This window comes from Drosophila yakuba, chromosome 2R (assembly GCF_016746365.2).
Source record: "Drosophila yakuba strain Tai18E2 chromosome 2R, Prin_Dyak_Tai18E2_2.1, whole genome shotgun sequence".
NCBI lineage: Eukaryota > Metazoa > Arthropoda > Insecta > Diptera > Drosophilidae > Drosophila > Drosophila yakuba.
This window is the reverse complement of record NC_052528.2, coordinates 22,256,646-22,274,968: the sequence shown is the minus strand read 5'-3', so window position 1 is coordinate 22,274,968 and position 18,323 is coordinate 22,256,646. Positions and strand designations below refer to the sequence as shown.

The 18,323-nt window shown below is 47.1% G+C and overlaps 4 protein-coding genes across 7 annotated transcripts; 2 read left to right on the top strand and 2 right to left on the bottom strand.

Moving 5' to 3' along the window:
- Positions 1-74: 74 nt before the first annotated feature.
- LOC120321223 lies at positions 75-9,285 on the bottom strand. The gene is made up of 3 exons (XM_039373334.2): positions 8,998-9,285; positions 8,154-8,402; positions 75-453 (listed from the first exon to the last, which is right to left on the bottom strand). Exon 3 carries the CDS (start codon positions 375-377, stop codon positions 114-116), a length of 264 nt encoding a protein of 87 aa, XP_039229268.1. The 5' UTR covers positions 378-453; positions 8,154-8,402; positions 8,998-9,285; the 3' UTR covers positions 75-113.
- Positions 2,712-3,868, top strand: LOC6531880 (purine nucleoside phosphorylase). The gene has a single exon (XM_002092631.3). It carries the CDS (start codon positions 2,831-2,833, stop codon positions 3,836-3,838), a length of 1,008 nt encoding a protein of 335 aa, XP_002092667.1. The 5' UTR covers positions 2,712-2,830; the 3' UTR covers positions 3,839-3,868.
- Positions 9,286-13,880: 4,595 nt separating the features above from the next.
- On the top strand, positions 13,881-18,257 carry LOC6531877 (lethal(2)neighbour of tid protein). Its single transcript, XM_002092628.4, has 2 exons — positions 13,881-14,240; positions 16,930-18,257. Exons 1-2 carry the CDS (start codon positions 13,955-13,957, stop codon positions 18,168-18,170), a joined length of 1,527 nt encoding a protein of 508 aa, XP_002092664.1. The 5' UTR covers positions 13,881-13,954; the 3' UTR covers positions 18,171-18,257.
- LOC6531878 (protein tumorous imaginal discs, mitochondrial) lies at positions 14,679-16,627 on the bottom strand. 4 transcript variants are annotated; one of them, XM_002092629.4, is made up of 2 exons: positions 15,210-16,627; positions 14,679-15,056 (listed from the first exon to the last, which is right to left on the bottom strand). In XM_002092629.4, exons 1-2 carry the CDS (start codon positions 16,528-16,530, stop codon positions 14,854-14,856), a joined length of 1,524 nt encoding a protein of 507 aa, XP_002092665.1. In that variant the 5' UTR covers positions 16,531-16,627; the 3' UTR covers positions 14,679-14,853. The 4 variants fall into 4 exon arrangements, with proteins under 4 accessions (XP_002092665.1, XP_015051593.1, XP_015051592.1 ...); XM_015196107.3 differs by having other exon boundaries at positions 14,679-15,051; XM_015196106.3 differs by having other exon boundaries at positions 15,197-16,626.
- Positions 18,258-18,323: the final 66 nt, after the last annotated feature.

Below are 18,323 nucleotides of genomic sequence, written 5' to 3'. Positions count from 1 at the left end.
ACCAAAGGAGGAGGCTCGTCCGCGGATCGGATCGTATTGGATCGTATCGTATCGGTGCGGATTGGATGGCTGACTTGGGGCCAAACCAGATTTTCTTTCGCTGGTCGTGCGTTTCAGGGTCTCCCTGTGCAACTTATACTGCGGCTATTGATTGCGTTGCGACTTAAGTGGGCTTTGGGTCTTCTCAATCTGCAGCCAGTGTGCACTATCACTATCAGCGGAGTATCCCGAGGTCGCGGATTGTGGTTCAAGCACTTGTAGGTGTAGCTCTGGATCCTCAGGACGTTCTTCTCGTCGGTGATGGCGATTCCTTGACTCGAGTGGCTAAAGCATTGGCAGTTGGAGCAGATGATGTTGATCTGGTTTTTGGTTTTCATTTGTCGATTTGAGCTGCTGACCCTTCCACTCTGCACTTTGTTGGTTGTGCTCCTCAGATCTGTATTTAGCTGCTAGCTGCGGAAGAGAGAAGAGATCTTCATTAATTATCATATCACAGCTCTATAAAGTTCGCTTCCCACAGCAACAACTCGTTTGCGGCTCTTCGACGCCTTCAATTAGCATTCAAATGCCAGTCAAAATATTCACTTTTCGTCGCTTTCTTTTTTCGTTTTTTCAGTATGGGTATGGGTTTTGGTTTTGGTTTTGGCTTTGGCTTTGTTTGAGTATTTCTTGTTGGTTTTACTGCCGTGTATTTAGCAGGCCTGCACAGACAGCGTAAAAATCGCGCAATGCCAAAAATAAAAGGCAAACATCGGCCACAAAGCAAAACGCAGCACAAAAGTTGGTAAACAAACTGGGAGCTGTGAGTTGGGAACTGCGAACTGCAAACTGCGAACTGGGCACTGGCAATGGCCAAAACGGGTTCGCTCCTCTTCCTGGGGCAAGGTGAGATTTCCAAAAAAAAAAAAACAAAAAAAAATCAAAAACAAAAAACAATAATGGAGCGAGCGACGGGCGAATGTGATACCGAAATTAATATCAACTGCAAACAGGGCATTTTTGGCAGCCTGGCGCAAAGTGACAAACAAATAGCCAACCGAAAGTGGGGAAAGATATGGGGGCAGCAAAGAAACAAGCCCAACAATGGGCACAACAAGCCGAAACAAGGCATTCAGATTCGGATACACACTCGGATTCAGATACAGATACAAATACAGATACAGGTTCAGCTACAGATACAGATACAGATACAGCTACACCAACAGACACAAAGTCGGGGAAGTAAACAAACAAATGGAAAACAGATGATAGAGTTACAGGCCCGGATGATCTCTTGCGGTTTTTGGCCCCGCATCGAAGCCTCGTCATCGTCATCATCAAAGCGAGTCACACAAACGTGGCTGTGACATTGTAGGCGGAATAGAGACTGCACTGGCATAACAAAATACCAAATAGCCACACAAATCGGGAAAAACAATCGGTGACAAAGGCTGCCATTGTAACCGAAGCCATTTGGCGCGCACTCGAATAACATAAACAGCGCTACAAAGTTTCTTATTAATAATTTTTTATTATCGACCACGTCACGAGCATACTAAACGCTTCGCCGACTCCCCAATCCAATCCCATCCCTCCAAGTCGCACAAATCAGATATGAACAGCTGGCCACTGGATTCGTTGACAGAGGTGGTCATGGTAAACATGGCCGAGACAAAGTAGCTGCTTTTCGCTGGTTGGCCCAACTAATTAGCGAAAGTATTGAGCCGAACCCCGGCCTGGTCCAGTCTACTCCAGCACACTCCAGACAGGCGATGCACTGGCAGAAAGCACCGCTCACTTACTGCCAGTTTCCACACAGAAAAGCAATGTTTTCCCCAATCTTTTCCCCAAATTGATGGACTCCTGAACTGGATTGCGATGCTGGGATGGTAGGAATGGGTTGCCACTAGCAGTTTAGTCCAGTTCATCGCAGTGTAGTCTTGAGTGTCTTGTTTACCGTCGGCGCTGAATGGACGTATTTAATTTATCCACTCACACCAGCACTCCAATCGCGAGTTGTGCCTGCGATGGATGCGATGCTGTAAACGAACTCTGGCGTGTGGTGACATTGAACGGCGTCCACAACACACAGCACACAAACACACCAACACAACAAGTAAACAACGGACGGGGCGTTGCCTATGTGCCGCCATGCGTATGAGCGTTATTATCACGTATACGCATGGTAAACATGGTAAACAGCATCTTCCCCGCCCCCCCAGAGGCGGCAGCATGGGCGTGGCTGCCCTGACGCTGATAATTAAATCTAATTTGCACTGACTGCTTTGACTGGTGCTTAAAGACTCTGATTGAACTTTGGAAAGTGAAAACTATGGAAAACGCAAGGGAAAAGCTATCTCCGTTTCTACATATAGCATGTAAGAGATAAGTGAGCTTGGATGTTCAAAAGTACTCATTTTTTAGCTACCTAGTTAAACCCTTTTTGGAAAGCCGTTGCATATAATTTAATGCAGTTGTTGGCTCTCGCTTTGTGAATTTTGAAAACAGCTGAATTTCGGAACTCATCAGCCAATTTTAACCAGACGTCATGGCGCGCCTTTGTGGCTTTGTTTTTCAGACAGAATCTGGCTTTTTGTTTTCAGCGTCATTCGAGTCACACCTCCTGTTCCCTGCGGTTTTAATAAACCAACCAGGAACAAGAGTCATCTGCCTTCAACTTCTTTCACTACCGAACCAGTTTAAATATTCAATAGTAAGCCACACATACAAAGAGTCATAGCTATGCCCTAAAAGTCATTTTTTGAGCATTTCTTAAAACTTTTCTTTGGCTGCTATTAAATTCGAAAAGTGCCGAGGTTTTGCGCCGATTTGGTGACCCATCCAACTCAAAATGTGCAACTGGGAGTGCTGCAAAAACAGGTCGCCGATTGCCAAGCGAATGGCGGCCAGGAAGCTCCTGCAGCTGGAGGAGGAGGAGCGCCGGAAGCCCAAGCTGGTGATCCCGACGCCCCAGAGCCTCTTCTACCCCTTCGACGAGGTGGAGGCCATGGCCAAGTACATTGTGGACGTCAGTCACATCAAGCCAAAGTACGGCCTAATCTGCGGCAGCCTCCTAGGCAACATGGCTTCCCTGGTGGAGGAGCCGGTGGTCATTCCCTACGAGGACATACCCAACTTCCCCGACGGCATTGAACCGGACTGCAGCTTCCTCGTGGGCCGGGTCATGGGAGCGCCCATTATCGCGCTGGTCAACCGATTCCACTCCTGCGACGGCTACAACCTGGCCACCTGTGCGTTGCCCGTCCGCGTGATGCAGCTGTGCGGGGTCAGGACCATCATGCTGACCGCCGAGGCAGCGGGCGTGAGTCCGGGCTACGACCTGGGCGACATAATGCTGGTGCAGGACCACATCAATGTGGTGGGCATGATGCACCAGACGTCGCTGGAGGGTCCGAGTGATCCACGCTTTGGCAGCCGCTTCTTCTCGATGGTGAATGCATATGACAACGACCTTCTGACGAAGGCACACGAGATAGGCAAGCGGATGGGCATCCAGAAGTTCCTGCACAGCGGCGTCTTCGCCTGCGTGGGTGGTCCCATCCTCGGTACGCTGGCCGAGGAGCGACTGCTGCGCACGCTGGAGGTGGGTGCGGTGGGCATGTCCCTGGTGCCGGAGGTTATAGCCGCCCATCATGGAGGTCTGAAGGTGCTCGCCTTTGTGATAATCAGCAAAGCGGCCAGCGACAAGGGGAACGAGGAGAAGGACAAGGAGAACACCGACACGGACGTGGACTCCAAGCAGGAGCGGGAATCCCAGGAGGTGGTGCCTCCGCAGAAGCTGCAGGCCTGCTCGGATCTGATCGGCCGACTTCTGTACAGCATGCACCTCGAGCTCTGACATGCGAAAATAGACTTCTCTCGACTTCTTGTTTTTGGGTTCCTATTTTCGGTGCCGCCAGTGTGCTGCCAACGCGGAAATAGCCACAGGTGCAGCTGTTGGCGCAATCTGCTCGGGGAGGAGTGGGAGTGGTTCGGGAGTGGGGGTTTCAAAATGTGAGATGCGAGATCTGAGATGGCCAAGTGGGAAGTGAGAAGTGTGAGGTGCGAGTGTGCCAGGTGTCACGCTGTCTAATGGACGCCCCAAATGGCCAGCCATCAAAAGCAGAGAGTACACGGGACGTATACGTAATGTCCAATGTGGGCCAGTTGGGCCAGCTGTAAAATACATTTAATGGCAATTAGCTGGGAACGAAAGCCGAGCTATTCTGTTGCACGTTTGCACGGCATCGTACATAGTAGTAGTGTATCAAAGAGCGTATCAATTAATAGGCTAAAAGGCTTACGATGCCGCATTATCAAAACGTCGTTAAATGATTTCCTCTGTTGCCAGGTCATGAGGCTCCTTGTGGGACGGGCCAACTCCCCGCAGATTAGCCTGTTTTGTAATGGCAATTACAAACTTGCACTGCCAGCGCTTCTTTGTTCGTCATTGTGGCTAATTTTATTATTCGCCATTGTGCGGTGCAGTAGCAGCGCGATGACGAACGGCGATTGTGCTGCTCATTGACGCTGATTGTTCAGATACAAGTGCACGTATATAGCGGGCTGTATGCGAGTATATGGGCTATATGGGGTATAGCGAACGCCACGAGCTGTTTGCCTTGCAATTTGCGAATCGCGCTCGTCGCTTTGCTTTCAGCTGTTTTCAGCTGTGCGATCATGCGGCTAGAAAGCTACATTTTCCCCGGCCTGCACCGATTTTTCGCCGATTTCCCCCGTTACCTCCGATTTCGTACGATTTTCCCAACTGAGATTTTGGCCTGCGGCACTACGCCTATGAGTTTTCAGCGGCCAGTTCGTTGACCTCCGTTGCATGAGCTTATATTGCTACTTCAACTGGCCACCAAGTTGCAGTTCTGACTGCGAATGAACGATTATTGTCATCGCCAATGCTTTCGGCCAGTTCAGTGCACTGACATTATGCACGGTTTTATTTTGGGTGGCATTGTGCGTGAGTATCGGTGTCAGCTGGCTCGCAGATGCAGATCTGCATCAGCAGATAGAAAGATACAAAGATACAGAGATACATAGGCACTCAGATACTTGGACACTTGTATACGTTGTGGCATTTCAATTGCACTGCACTGAGTGCAACATCTGCCCGCTATTTTGGCAACTCAATCGTCAACAAGGATCTAAATTTCGATCTTCGGCTGACGCAATTCAAATGGCAGGCAGATGCCGATAAAAGCACAAATAAATGCTAATTATAATGCCACGGGCTAATTATAATGTCAAGTAGGTACAAATCCATATGACGCTCCAACTATTAATTTATTTAATTGAATCATAAATGGAAATTTAGAGCTAATTTGATTCTATTAGTTTCTTGGTAAATAAATTCAACCCCAACTATTCAGCTACATGGCAATTTAGAATTTCGCACGCAAAATTACTTTTGCATTGTAATTATTATTCGGTTGTAATGCAATTCCAATTGTCCAATTTCACACAAATCCACATAGAATGATAAAAGTTGAAAGCCGAAAGCCCAGCAAAGCAGCAGCAGTAAATGAATGGAAATCTGAATTTGGCAGTTGCTATGGCTTTCCCGACGCACTTCTAATCGTTGGCAACCATAAACAATATTTGGCGATTAGATTTTTTATATATTCACTTGACTTGAATCGGACCATCGCCATTTATTGGGCTACTGATATACCTATAAATTGTTAGCTGTTCGCGCTGTTTGGGAAATCCATGTATTGATTAGTTAAAACGACTAAGAACATAAACTAAAGCCCCTATGCTTCCACTTTATGGAAACTCTTTTAATAAAGTCTTTTCAATTATGGCTAAATCAGGAAGTTTCCCACTTGGATTATGCTTGCAGTTAGCTGCATAACAAGCGCACATACCCTTGAATCTTGAAAACGGCATGGAAACTACTCTGTTTTGTTTGCAACTACTTGTAATAAGTAGGTAAGTGCAGAAGATTGCACAAATTAACGGCAGGCAAGCTTAGCAGGCTGCAGTTGCAATTGTTGCTGTTGCTGTTGCACTTGCTGCTGCAGTTGCTGCTGCAGTTGCTGTTGCGAGTTCAGTCACCTCGTTTTGCGCCCATAGAAGTGACTATAATTTAAGCAGCATTCGTGGTGTAAGTAGTGCGCACACAACAAGCAACACGATTTTTAAACTGTCCGCATTAAACATCAAGCAAGTGATAAGAAAACATAAGATACCATGAAAAAAAGTAGTTTAAACCTGCAATTTAAGGAGAACAGTGCAAATTTAAATGTGTGGTTATAAGAAACTTTTACCGCATTACTGGAATCTGTAAGCCAGGTAATTATTTATATGTGAAGCTCATTGAATAATTGATGTTGGTGGCCGCAGGTCATTGGAAGACCCATGACGGTTGTTTTCAAACCAAAAGGACGAATTCGTGTGAGTTTACATCGATACGGTTGTTTCTGGCGCTCGAAAGCCGCTTAACTGATTGCAACATTGATGGAAAGCACATATCAATTGCCCTCTCAGCCGATGGTTCAAGTGATTTCCCATCACACACTCTCGAACACTCAAACACTTACACTCACACACTCGCACACCCAATCACCCAATCACCCAATCACTCAAACACTCAAACACAATAACACACACACACAAACACTGGCAAACGGCAATCTTAATGCGCCTGGCAACAACTAAGAGGCAGCAACAACATCACGAGCAACAGTTGTTCGAGTGCATGAGTATCTGTGTGTGTGTGTGTCTCTGTGAGTATCTGTGTGGCGCGCGCCAGAGTGTGTGTGTATGGAGTATCTATGTGTAGCGGCGACGGCGACGGCGACATAGCAACCGTTTATCATAATTGGCATTAACTGCCAGCCATTCCTCAATTCTTTTCGGCCCGGAGCATTACGTATACGCCGGGATGGCATGGACGGCATGAATGGCGAAGAATTCATTGCCGGGCAGGGGCCTTAATTCGCAGGCTCAGCGTTTTCGTTCTTCTTGTTTGTCTGCGAATTACGCTCATGTCGGCGTACTTAATTGTTTCATCAGACGTATTGTGCGAGTGTAACAATGTACCAGCCATTGTTGTGTGTATGTATGGCCGCAAGGACCATGTCATGTGCAGTTCGGAACATTTGGCTCAAATGCTGCCAACCAGCCCAAATGCTGATAGATGCCCAACAAGCTGCCTAATTAGTGGATGGCCAACTCGAAATAGAACTGGAAATGTCTGAAACAGAAACTGAAGCTGAAAGTGAGACGAAATAGCCGCGAGAAGCGCGTAATCGCGTAATGGACACCGTAAACAAACGCAGCCAACAAAGCGGCAGTTTACCAAAACCGTGTACGCGGCTTCGCAGTGGGGCGAAAAGAGAGGGAGAAACGCTCGCCGAGCGAACACGCCGCCTAATTTAGATTCCCGTGCGGTAGGTCAAGTGCCAATTTCCTCAACTCCAAGTTGTGTGGCAGCAGCGGCGAATCCCATGCTGTAGAATTCGAATCACCCGTCTGTCTTACATTCGATTCTTCGTCTCAACTCTTCGCCCCTCAACTTTGACAAGGAACCGAACCTGTTGCTGGCATGTCAGCCCGTCAATCCGAAAAGTCCCTGGCCGTGGCCAAAAAACAGCATTGGGAAAACAGCCGGAATTGGCCAGCAACCGCAGTTTTCACATGTGGAATCTGCCAAAGATTTGTAGGATTTTTGTGGATTTTTCAGGGCAGCCATGTTCCACTGCCAGCCAAGTCAGCCCACTTAGGTAAGCTGCTACTCCAGTCGAGCGTTCAGCACAGGAAAAAATAGGTTTCTCAGAACTGGATATATGTACGTTTGAAATATTAAAAAATGTTATGTTATTTATGAATAACAACCCTAAGTGCCACATAGATTTGCAACTTGGAGTGGGAGCCAATGATAGCAGATAGCAAGTAATCAAGGAAACATTGTAACTACTTTAGATAAGCGAATATTAGTTAAAGTGCATTGTGTTTCTTCCAGTGCCAATGGTTTTTTGCAAACATTTTTGCTACACGCCAGTCCCTAATGGAACATTCCATTTCATCCGAAAAGCCTCTTACGGACATCCCTGGCCTTAAAGGACATGTGCAGATGTGAAATGTTGTCGAAAATGTAGTAGGTCTGTTGATGTATTCGGAAAACTAAAGTAATCCATAGGTGGAACCCAAAAACTTACCCTTTGTTCTCCGTACTAAAACTGTCTGCATTTGCTTGATAGCGTTGTTTGTAATCTCCTTTAATTTTGGTTCATTTGCTCGAGGGGCACACAGCTACTTTCTTATTTAAAGTGTTAAGGTGTTTGTCTTTAGAATCGCGTTTTTGATAACACAGAACATATATGTGGTAACTAATTGCTGGATGTTTTCCCTCGGAAATCGGGAGGTCGGGAAATCGGCGAGGGGCTTCAAACGTAAAACACGAAAAACTGTGGATAAAATGCTGTTTTGATCAGAGGAAACGAAAGAAGTTGGCACGCGATTTTCGCGCGTTTTTATCTACTATTTATGGTTCTTGGCCGGTACCGATTTTTTGATTTACGCGCTCGTTAATTATGTAAAGTCCGATCCCCAAACCACCCAATAAAACGAAAAAACCGATTGCATTTGGCGCGAAAATAGACAACGGCAAGCGCACAGATAACAATAATAGTTTATATTTAAATTTGAACAACAACGGCGGTCAGCATCGTTTAATTTGTTTACGCGGCTCGAGTTCGTCGTCATTCGACTATGAGGCCAATCTAATTTATGCTCCGCCGCTGTTGTTCTTGCTATTCTTGTTGCCGTTGTGGTTGTTGTCTCAGTTTTGGGTTTGATTTGGTTTAGTGCCATTCGCATTCGGACTGGGCTGCTTGGCGCTGCTTCGCAGGAGATTTCTGTAGTAATTTTCCATGCAATAACAATGATTTTCGCTTTTTCTCGGCCTTTTATTTCTCCCTCTTTTTATTTTTCTTTTTTGGACGCTATCTACATTTCTTATTTCGCGCCGCTTGCAGTGCCCGAAATGGAAATCGAAATTACCAGAAGTAACAGAAGTAGCAGAAGTAACAGCCGTAATAAAATTAACAGCAGTAACAAAAGTAACAGAGGCGAGAACGAACCAAGGGAAAGAATAAAAATAAAAATGGTTATCCGAATTTTCGGAGCTTCCTGATTTCCCGCGATCTTGCGCTGCGAGTGCGTGTGCGAGAGGGGGGAGCGGCAGGGGGAACAGATATCGGGCGTCTGTATCGCGTCTGTATTTCCCGGTCTTCCGCCTTCTAGCCGGACAACTGAACGCGGCCAGCGACAAACTTCAACTGAAGCAACTCGAATCGAGGCGAAACGATACGAAATGAAACGAACAGCCGAAAGACGAAAACCGCCGACGATACAGCGCACAGCATACAGCAACAGCTACAGCAACAGCTACAGCTGGTATCGCAGCCCCAAAGCCCCAGTGCAACAACAACAGCTGATGGCGGCGGAGAGCCGAAAAGCGCTCGCCACACTGCGCGAAAAGTCGGCCACCAAGGGGGCAGTCAAATGCTCAATAGTATTCAATGCAACACAGAGCTAAAATCACCAACTATAATGTGTAAAGTATGTAATGGTAGGTATATAGCCCAAGTAGCATATTTGTTGTTTAATTTTTGTAGTATAATTCGAAGTAGCTTTAATAGCGGTTTCCTAGCCAAAGAGAATCTGCATTTAAGAAACATCTTTTTAATAAATATAATTATACATATTTATTTCTAATTTTATTGAGATGCCGAGCAATTGTTTTCTGTGTAAGCTTATTACGAGCGACGAGCCAAACGAGAGGTCGGCGAGCGGGAGAGCAAGTGAGTGGGACGGAGATAGCAGGCACGGCAGCAACAGGCAGAGGCAGTCGGTGTGGGGCAGGGGAACCGGGGGGTAGGCGCATGAGAGACGGTCGCTATGACTCTTTGTTGCACCTACTTTGTTGTCGTTGCCAAGGGTTAGAGTTAAGCTGCATCCCAAATACGCTACACAAATACGATCAGGAGACTTTCAGAATCGAAACGTTGCATTTCATAGATAACACAAGAAACTGATCACTCTTAAGATAATACCATTTGGAAACTGTTTTAAAATAAATTTCTTTAAACTTGTTAAAACCCAGTGAAAGGTATGGTTAGCATTTCATTTAATTATTGACAATATATTTCTTAACAAAACCTTGTTCTGTTAAGTTTAATAGGTAGGGTACCCGACTAAGCCAATATAACCCGTACCAATGAACCGTTCTTTTCTTTGCCCTGCGTCTGAGCTCCTCCAATTCTTTTTAGTTCAACATATGTGAGGAGCACATGGAGCAACAATAACAACAATGACGACGCAGCGACAACAACGACAAAAGCTCCAAATGATTGAACTTAAATGGCAGGGGCCTAGAAAGCAGGGTGTGCGTGTGTGCGACGCAGTGTTTGTGGATGCAAATGTGTGCCCGGTTATCAACACTTTTTAGTCGCCAGCCCTCCTATCTCGCCCCTACCCCTCCGTCACGCCCCTTTCCCCTCCCCCTCCCCATGCTAGGGCCCAACAAAATAGTCAGCATTTGCGGGCGTTCAAAGCTCAAAGCAAAAGCAAGAGCAAAGAGTCCACAGGCAGCACTCTGCGTCGTGATCCAATATCACCGTCCACTACTATCAGCACTAAAAGCAATAGTTTTCGAACTCGAATGGGATTAAAACTCACTGGTTTACGAGCCGAAAATGTTTGAAAGCCTCTAAATAGCTGTGCAAAAGTGTGCTTTAAAAAGCATGCTTTTCTGCAGAATTTAAGACTTCAAATATGGCATCTACTCTTCTACAAGGACTTACAATTTAATTTACAGAGAGAGTCAGCGACTAACTAAAGTATAAACTATAATTTTATACAATAGAACATCTACTGTATCTGAAGCTCGGCAGGAAGACTTCGCAGAGCCATGGAACTTGCTTTGTTTACCCAACAGAGACTTTTTCCGGCTCGAGAGTCTCCAAACTGCCCCGCCTCCCTTTCTTACGCCCAAAGAGCGAGTATCAGGCGGACTGCAATAAGTGGCGGCGACAAATAAAATGCCCGTCCCCATTTTCATTTTATAGCCAGATCGTGAGACAATAAAATGCAAAGGCAATGAATGCGCTGGACAGAGAAATTAATAAGCGCTCGAGTGCAAAGTACTGCTCGCCACTATCATAGGCCGAATGCTGTTGATTTGCATTACAGCGGCGGAGTGGGGGGAATCGCTTATCAGCACTGGGAGCCACAGCAGCAGCGGGCTGATAGTGATAACAGCGCCGATACCGAAATACACACGTTGTGTCGGTGTGCGTGCCGCAGATTATTGTTATTATTGATTAATAAACAATTGTCTCACTCACACCGCACATACTAGCTGAAGTCCACAGAGGCTGGACGTATGTTTGTCTATACCCACGGCTATGCACTGTCAACCGTCGACTGTCGACTGACGACTGTCGACCGATAAGGAGTGACCGATTTAGTTCTGTACTCGTAGTTCATGCGGCGATAGCCAACCTCGGACGCAGTTGACCCACAAAGAGGGGCCACAAACATGAAAGACATATGCTCACACTTATTTCGGTACGCGCCCCAAGAAAACGCATAGATCACTTGAATTAGCGAAAATGATGACTTGCCACATTACGCACTACTATCACTTGTATGTTGTTGTCGTAGTCTTGTTTGCCTTCAGAACAGTGTGCTTTCTCTGCAAGTTATTATTTTAATATTTAATGGTGTACTATAATAGGATTTTAAATTACTTTATAGTGGATTTCAATTGCTCTTTCGAGCTCGTTTTTCTGTAATTTTTAAGCACATAAGCCATATTAATGCTGGAATACATTGTTAACAAAGGATTTTACGAATACAAAGAAATTTCACACTTAAACTCATCTGTAACAAAAATGTTTTTAAACTGATTTTCTCAAAAAATGTAGCTGCCAAAATGGGTTATTGAATTCCAGTTCGCACAGATCCTCCGGCTAAATTCCTGTAAATCGTTGTGCACCTTTTTTCCCTTCAGTTTTATCCTTTTTGGATAATTGGTGGCATGACATATCAGTGTTTCAGCTGGATGACAGGACAGGTAAATGTCGGCAAAAAGCGACAACAAGGCCAACTATTTCGTGTTTCCTTTTTTTTGAGCAAACTCGCTGCAGTGGACACAATAAATGAATCACGAAACGCGGAAAAAACCCACATGAGCGAGGCAGCACCGGAAAATCGTCGTACCATTCGCGTCCGTAGGTTCACATTTAATTGCCAGGTGGTTCGGGGTCCGGGTCATTCGCGAGTCCTGAAAAGGATGTGGGCTCGATGGCGGGTTAAATGTGGCAACGGATGGTGGCCATATCAGTTGTAACCCGATAAACGGGTTGCGTTTGCATGAGCACACCGGGGACACCCCTTCGCCCGTCTGTTGCCACCCCGATTGCCCTTAGCAAATACATCTCAGCGATGCGTTAAACCGCCAGAGCCACCTTAAAAGCCACCCAAATCCACCCACAACCAGCCAGACCAACGAGACCACAACCGACTATTTGCTATTGGGATGACGCCAGCGTCGGACGTTAATCTGCCCAGCAAATTGGCCATGGGCTGATTGGTTTTGTACCTGTTGCGTATTCCCACCTGCAGTTCCGCTGCCCAGCGCTTTCATTTTGACCACATGGAAGCGCTCGCCATGTAGGAATTCTGCTAATTACTACATGTATGTTATGGTTTTATCCACCCGCAGGCCGTACAACATCCATCATGCTAGGAAATGCAGCCATTCAAATTGTAAATACTCAACGGGGGCAAAGCAGTGGATGTGTTTCAAAATGCAATTGTCCAACTGCTTGCTATTCCCCTATTCACTTTGCCTGCAAGGAAAAATCCACATACCCTTTTCATATTTAATTTATATACCTTACATAAATTTCCGAGCTTGTTTGTATCATTAGTAGTCAATTTTCAAGATGTGCGACTCTTTTTGGCCAAGTTATGAAGGTGAGTCTCAGATTTTCCGACCAAAAATACGTATTTTAGCCAAAACATCGATATAATGGTGTAAATCTTGATTGGTATACCTTTTTGAACTCGCAATTGCATTCCCAATCGATTGGCATACCAATTTGAAAATTTTAATTTTTGTCGATTTTTCGCAAATTTTGATGATGGTACCCCTTACAAAAAATGCGAAAATTGGCAAAAATCCAATTTTCGAAAACCTGCAGGATTGTGATTTGGGTCTTTAGTTGGGATCATTAGCTGTACAAATAAGTCATTCACTAAGGTTTGTGACACTTTTTGGCCGAGATATGAAGAAAAGTCTCCTATTTTCCGACCAAAAAATCAGAATTTTGGCCAAAACATCGATATAATGTCTAAATCTTGATTGGTATACCTTTTTGAAATCGCAATTGCATTCCCAATCGATTGGCACACCAATTTGAAAATTTTAATTTTTGTCGATTTTTCGCAAATTTTACCCCTTACAAAAAATGCGAAAATTTGCCAAAAAATTGTTTTTAGAAAATCACCAAAATTGCAAGAGGGATATTTAGTTTGGATCATTAGCAGACCAAAACAGTCATTATTTTCGATGTACGACGCTTTTTGCCCGAGTTATGACAGTAAACGTATTTGGAAAGCTCGAATATTTGAGGTGGGTTCTATTCCTAATTTTGCAGTGTTGTGTCCATAACAATAGATTTTAGATAGCAGCCCAAATAAACATATATTTAGCCTCATGACCATTAAATTGCTTTTTTCTCGAAAATAAAGCAATAACCGGAAGCGGTGGCGCCCCGCATGGTTGCTTTTATAACTATAAATTTGAATTATAAAAATATCGATAGCATGCAAAATCCAGTTGGGACTGCTATCGGTGGGAGGCGCAACAGCTGATTTTGATAGTGCCGCCCTGGTTGTTTTTCGGTTCAAGTTGAATTTTAATTCATTTTCGCCGGTTATCACAGAAATGGCCCCGCCAAAGGCTTCCAGCCACCGCCCGGCGGTGCGGCGCAAGAAGTCGGGCACTCTGGTGGACTCCATCCTGGACAGGTACCTCAACGTACGCTTCTTCAAGTACCTGGTGCTGGAGCCGGCCGCACTGCCCATAGTTGGCCTGTTTGTGCTCCTGGCGGAGCTGGTCATCAACGTGGTGGTCATCCAGCGGGTGCCCTACACGGAGATCGACTGGATCGCCTACATGCAGGAGTGCGAGGGCTTCCTGAACGGCACCACCAACTACAGTCTGCTGCGCGGTGAGTTACTGTGCCGCTCCTGGTTTATTTTTGGCCACAAGTGACCCCATTTCGCATCCGGATATCGCTCCGTGCACCTGTTCTTGTTGGCTTCATGGGAAAAGCGTGCTGTGACTATTACATATTTACTTTTCATTTTAGGAAGGGAAATTATTAAACATAAGTATATTGTTTTACTGAGGATAACTTAGTTTAGCTTATCCTCTTTTCAAGTAAGGAAACAGTTCTCACGTTCAATTATAAAATAGATATTTAGGTTATTTCTCTAAATACATAAGGAGATATTCATTGCTTGTTTGAAAGTAAGGAAGCTGATTAGCTATGATGTTTACAAACTAATGTGAGATTGACTCAATCTGAAGGATTGGAAGTCAGGACAGCGTCGGATTAATACAAGTGAATGTAGCCTCGCATAAACACAGAGCTTGCCCGGCCCGATTGACGGTCAATTTGGTTTATTCATCTCGAACCGACACGTATTTGGAATACACTCCCTCGGTTCCCGCCCGAACTTAGATTAGCAACAATAACGTGCGTTAACTTAAGACACTAGAAAACAGAATCGGCCATCGGGTTGCCAACGCCTGTCAGTTAAACATGGACTTGATCTTGTTTATGAAGCCTCCGCCTCCGCTGTCGCCTTGTCCGGATTCGGATCCACCGCCTTCTTTCGCTTTGCTTTCCTTGTCGTTCGTCCGCTGGTCTTTGCCTTCGCTTTCGGCTGCTCCTTGTCCTGACTTGGAGGATCCTGATCCTGCTGCTGCTGCACTGGCTCCAGCAGCTGCTCCTGCTCCTGGCTCCTCACTCGCTCCTGCGCTGCAACGAGAGATGTGGACAGAGAGAAAGACGCCGTCATTTAACAAAGTTCGCACATAAAACGCACGTATATTTCAACTACGAATTCAAGCTCCAAGGTACATTTAGAGATTGCATTGGTAGATCGGGAGATTATTTACGTTGCTTTCTTACTGCCGTCTTTGCGATTCGCGATTCCGTGGATCTGGCCAGGGGTGTCCTCCTCCAGCTCAGCGTACGCCTCGATTAAAGCAAGTCGCTTCTTGTCCAGCTTCTTGCCGGATGGCACCGTGATCTTGACGTGCACGTAGTGATCTCCGTGTCCGTGGGCATTCACGCGCTTGAGTCCTTTGCCGCGCAGCATAATCTTGTGGTGCGACGAGGTGCCCGGCTCCACGTTGATCCACTGATCCTCGTAGACGCCCTGGACGCGAACCGTGCCGCCCAGCACCGCCTGGGCCAGGGATATGGCCGCGTCCGTGTGCACATCGGCGCCCTCGCGCCGGAAGTAGTCGCTCCGCTCCACGCGGAACGTGACGAACAGCTCCTTGCTGCCCACCTGCATGCGCACCGTTTGTCCGTTCTCGATGCCAGCCGGCACCGGAACGGTGACCTTACGGCGCTGCACCGTGCGGCCTTTGCCCTCGCACTCGCTGCACGGATACTTGATGTGCTGCCGCGTGCCCTGGCAGTAGCGACATGTGGAGCGCATCACAAAGGGTCCGGTGGACACCGTTTCGAAACCGGTGCCGTTGCAGTACTGGCAGCGACCCGGCTTGGTGCCCGGCTCGCACTTGGTGCCGGCGCACTTGGGGCACTGGTCCACCACGTTGACGTTTACATCTTTGTTGACGCCGCGAGCCGCCTGCGCAAAGGTCAGGTCCATGACCATCTCTTGGGCCTGACCGAAACCGAACTTGGAATCGGCGAAGTCGTCGAACGAGTTCGTTCGGAAGTTGCCCTCGCCGAAAATCTTGCGGAAGAGCTCCTCCGGGTCGATGCTCGAGCGGAACTGCCAGCTCTGCGAGAAACCATCGGGGCCGAAGCCACCGGCTCCTCCGCCGGGGAATCCGCCACCCTGGCGACCCATGTTCTCCGCCGTCTGTCCATAGGTGTCGTACTCACGGCGCTTCTGCTCGTCGCTGAGCACTTCGTAGGCCTCGGAGACCTCCTGGAACTTGCGGCCCGCATCCGGATCCTCCTTGTTCGTGTCCGGATGGTACTTCTTGGCCAGCTGGTAGTAGGCCTTCTTGATGTCCTTGCCGTTGGCGTTCTTGGCTACGCCCAGCGTTGTGTAGTAGTCCTTGGCCAGGAGGTTGCGCGTGGTGTGCAGGCGGCGCACTTGGGGTGCGTCTGCCCGGTTACTTCCGCTCCAAGCGCTGGAGAGGATTCGGTAGGAGGTGGAGCGGGGCGTAGAGCACGCGGCTGCCGCCAGGCAACGGCGCACCGCTGGCAGCTGCCGGAACACGAATAATTTTTTACACGAAATCATCATTTTTCCATAAAAGTATCAGTTTTTCAGCTTTTCAACAACATGCCGTAACATCCATGCTGTCCTACAAATATCTCTCTCTCGCTCGCACCTTCTCAGTGTGGCCGCGCTGGTAGCGAGCAAAAATACCAACCGGCACGAAAGCAGATAGAATACCGCTAAATACCGTTAAAGTTAAAAAAGGCAGCAGTTAAATTAGTAAATTATTAATTCTGGTTTTAAATAAATGGTAAATGTTATTCAAGCCACAAATCACTGTCTCCACGCCCAAGAGAATAAAATATCTGCTCAGAATATAAAAAGAATGTTGAAGTAATAATTAAAGTTTATACATACATTACTTTCTATATAACATATGATTTCATGTTAACTAATAAAAATCTATGTCTTCTGGTTTTCTAGGCGACACAGGACCTCTGGTGTATCCCGCTGCCTTCGTGTACATCTACTCGGCTCTCTACTACGTCACGTCCCACGGCACGAATGTGCGCCTGGCGCAGTACATCTTCGCCGGAATCTACCTGCTCCAGCTGGCCCTGGTGCTGAGATTGTACTCCAAGAGCAGGAAGGTGCCGCCGTATGTGCTGGTGCTCAGTGCCTTCACATCGTACCGGATCCACTCGATATACGTGCTGCGCCTCTTCAACGATCCGGTGGCCGTGCTGCTCCTCTACGCCGCCCTTAATCTCTTCCTGGACAGAAGATGGAGTCTCGGAAGCATCTTCTTCAGCTTGGCGGTGGGCGTTAAGATGAACATACTGCTCTTTGCGCCTGCCCTCTTACTGTTCTACTTGGCTAACCTGGGAATACTGCGAACGATCCTGCAGCTGGCTGTCTGCGGCGTGATACAACTGCTGCTCGGAGCTCCATTCCTGCTCACCTATCCGGTGGAGTATATGCGTGGCAGCTTTGATTTGGGACGCATCTTCGAGCACAAGTGGACGGTGAACTATCGCTTTTTGAGCAGGGATCTTTTCGAGAGCCGATCCTTCCACGTTTCGCTGTTGGCCCTACATCTGCTGCTCCTGCTGGCCTTCGCCAAGCCCACCTGGACCTTCTTCCAGAGCTACGTGCGCCTGCGCCGCATTGAGGATCAGCTGCAGCCACAAATAGCCCAGCAGAACCTTGAGCTGAAGGCCCAGAAGAAGCCAAAGAAGTTGGAAAAGGACAAAGAGCAGAAAAAGTTTACACCCGAGCAGCAGTCCTTCCTGAAGGCCTTCGAAAAGAGCCTGCAGAAGGCGTCCGGAGGCAAGGCAGCTGCAGCTCCCGCCCAGTCAGAGCCGGAGCGCTATGGAATCCACTTCGATCGCTGCACTCAGCTGGCCCTGCTGCCGTTCTTCCTGTGCAACCTGGTGGGCGTGGCCTGCTCCCGATCCTTGCACTATCAATTCTACGTGTGGTACTTCCACTCGCTGCCCTATTTGGCCTGGTCCACGCCGTACTCCTTGGGAGTGCGCTGCCTGATCCTCGGACTCATCGAGTACTGCTGGAACACCTATCCCAGCACGAACTTCTCCAGCGCTGCCCTGCACTTCACCCACATCGTACTGCTCGCCGGTGTGGCCAAGCAGCTTGTCCAGACCATGCGGATTAATAATGCGGCCAAGAGAGAGCAGCAGGATCAGCAGAAAAAGCTGCAGTAAAGGGTTGATCTTCTTAGCCACGAGTGCCACATAAACAGTTTTGAGTATGCCAAAAAAAGTTGAATAAAAAGTACATTAAAGCAATAAGTTGTCACATTCTGATATTGTGAAATTGGTAAAGGGCGTTGTGAGTGAATCTGCAATCAATGAAGG

What these genes read in the sequence shown, in the direction of transcription:
- LOC120321223 (XM_039373334.2), bottom strand. Translation starts at nt 377, where the DNA reads ATGAAAACCAAAAACCAGATCAACATCATCTGCTCCAACTGCCAATGC.
- LOC6531880 (XM_002092631.3), top strand. Translation starts at nt 2,831, where the DNA reads ATGTGCAACTGGGAGTGCTGCAAAAACAGGTCGCCGATTGCCAAGCGA.
- LOC6531878 (XM_015196106.3), bottom strand. Translation starts at nt 16,530, where the DNA reads ATGATGATTTCGTGTAAAAAATTATTCGTGTTCCGGCAGCTGCCAGCG. An exon ending in GACGGCAGTAAGAAAGCAAC is followed by an intron (nt 15,057 to 15,196) that starts GTAAATAATCTC and finishes CTCTCGTTGCAG; the next exon opens with CGCAGGAGCGAGTGAGGAGC.
- LOC6531877 (XM_002092628.4), top strand. Translation starts at nt 13,955, where the DNA reads ATGGCCCCGCCAAAGGCTTCCAGCCACCGCCCGGCGGTGCGGCGCAAG. An exon ending in CAACTACAGTCTGCTGCGCG is followed by an intron (nt 14,241 to 16,929) that starts GTGAGTTACTGT and finishes CTGGTTTTCTAG; the next exon opens with GCGACACAGGACCTCTGGTG.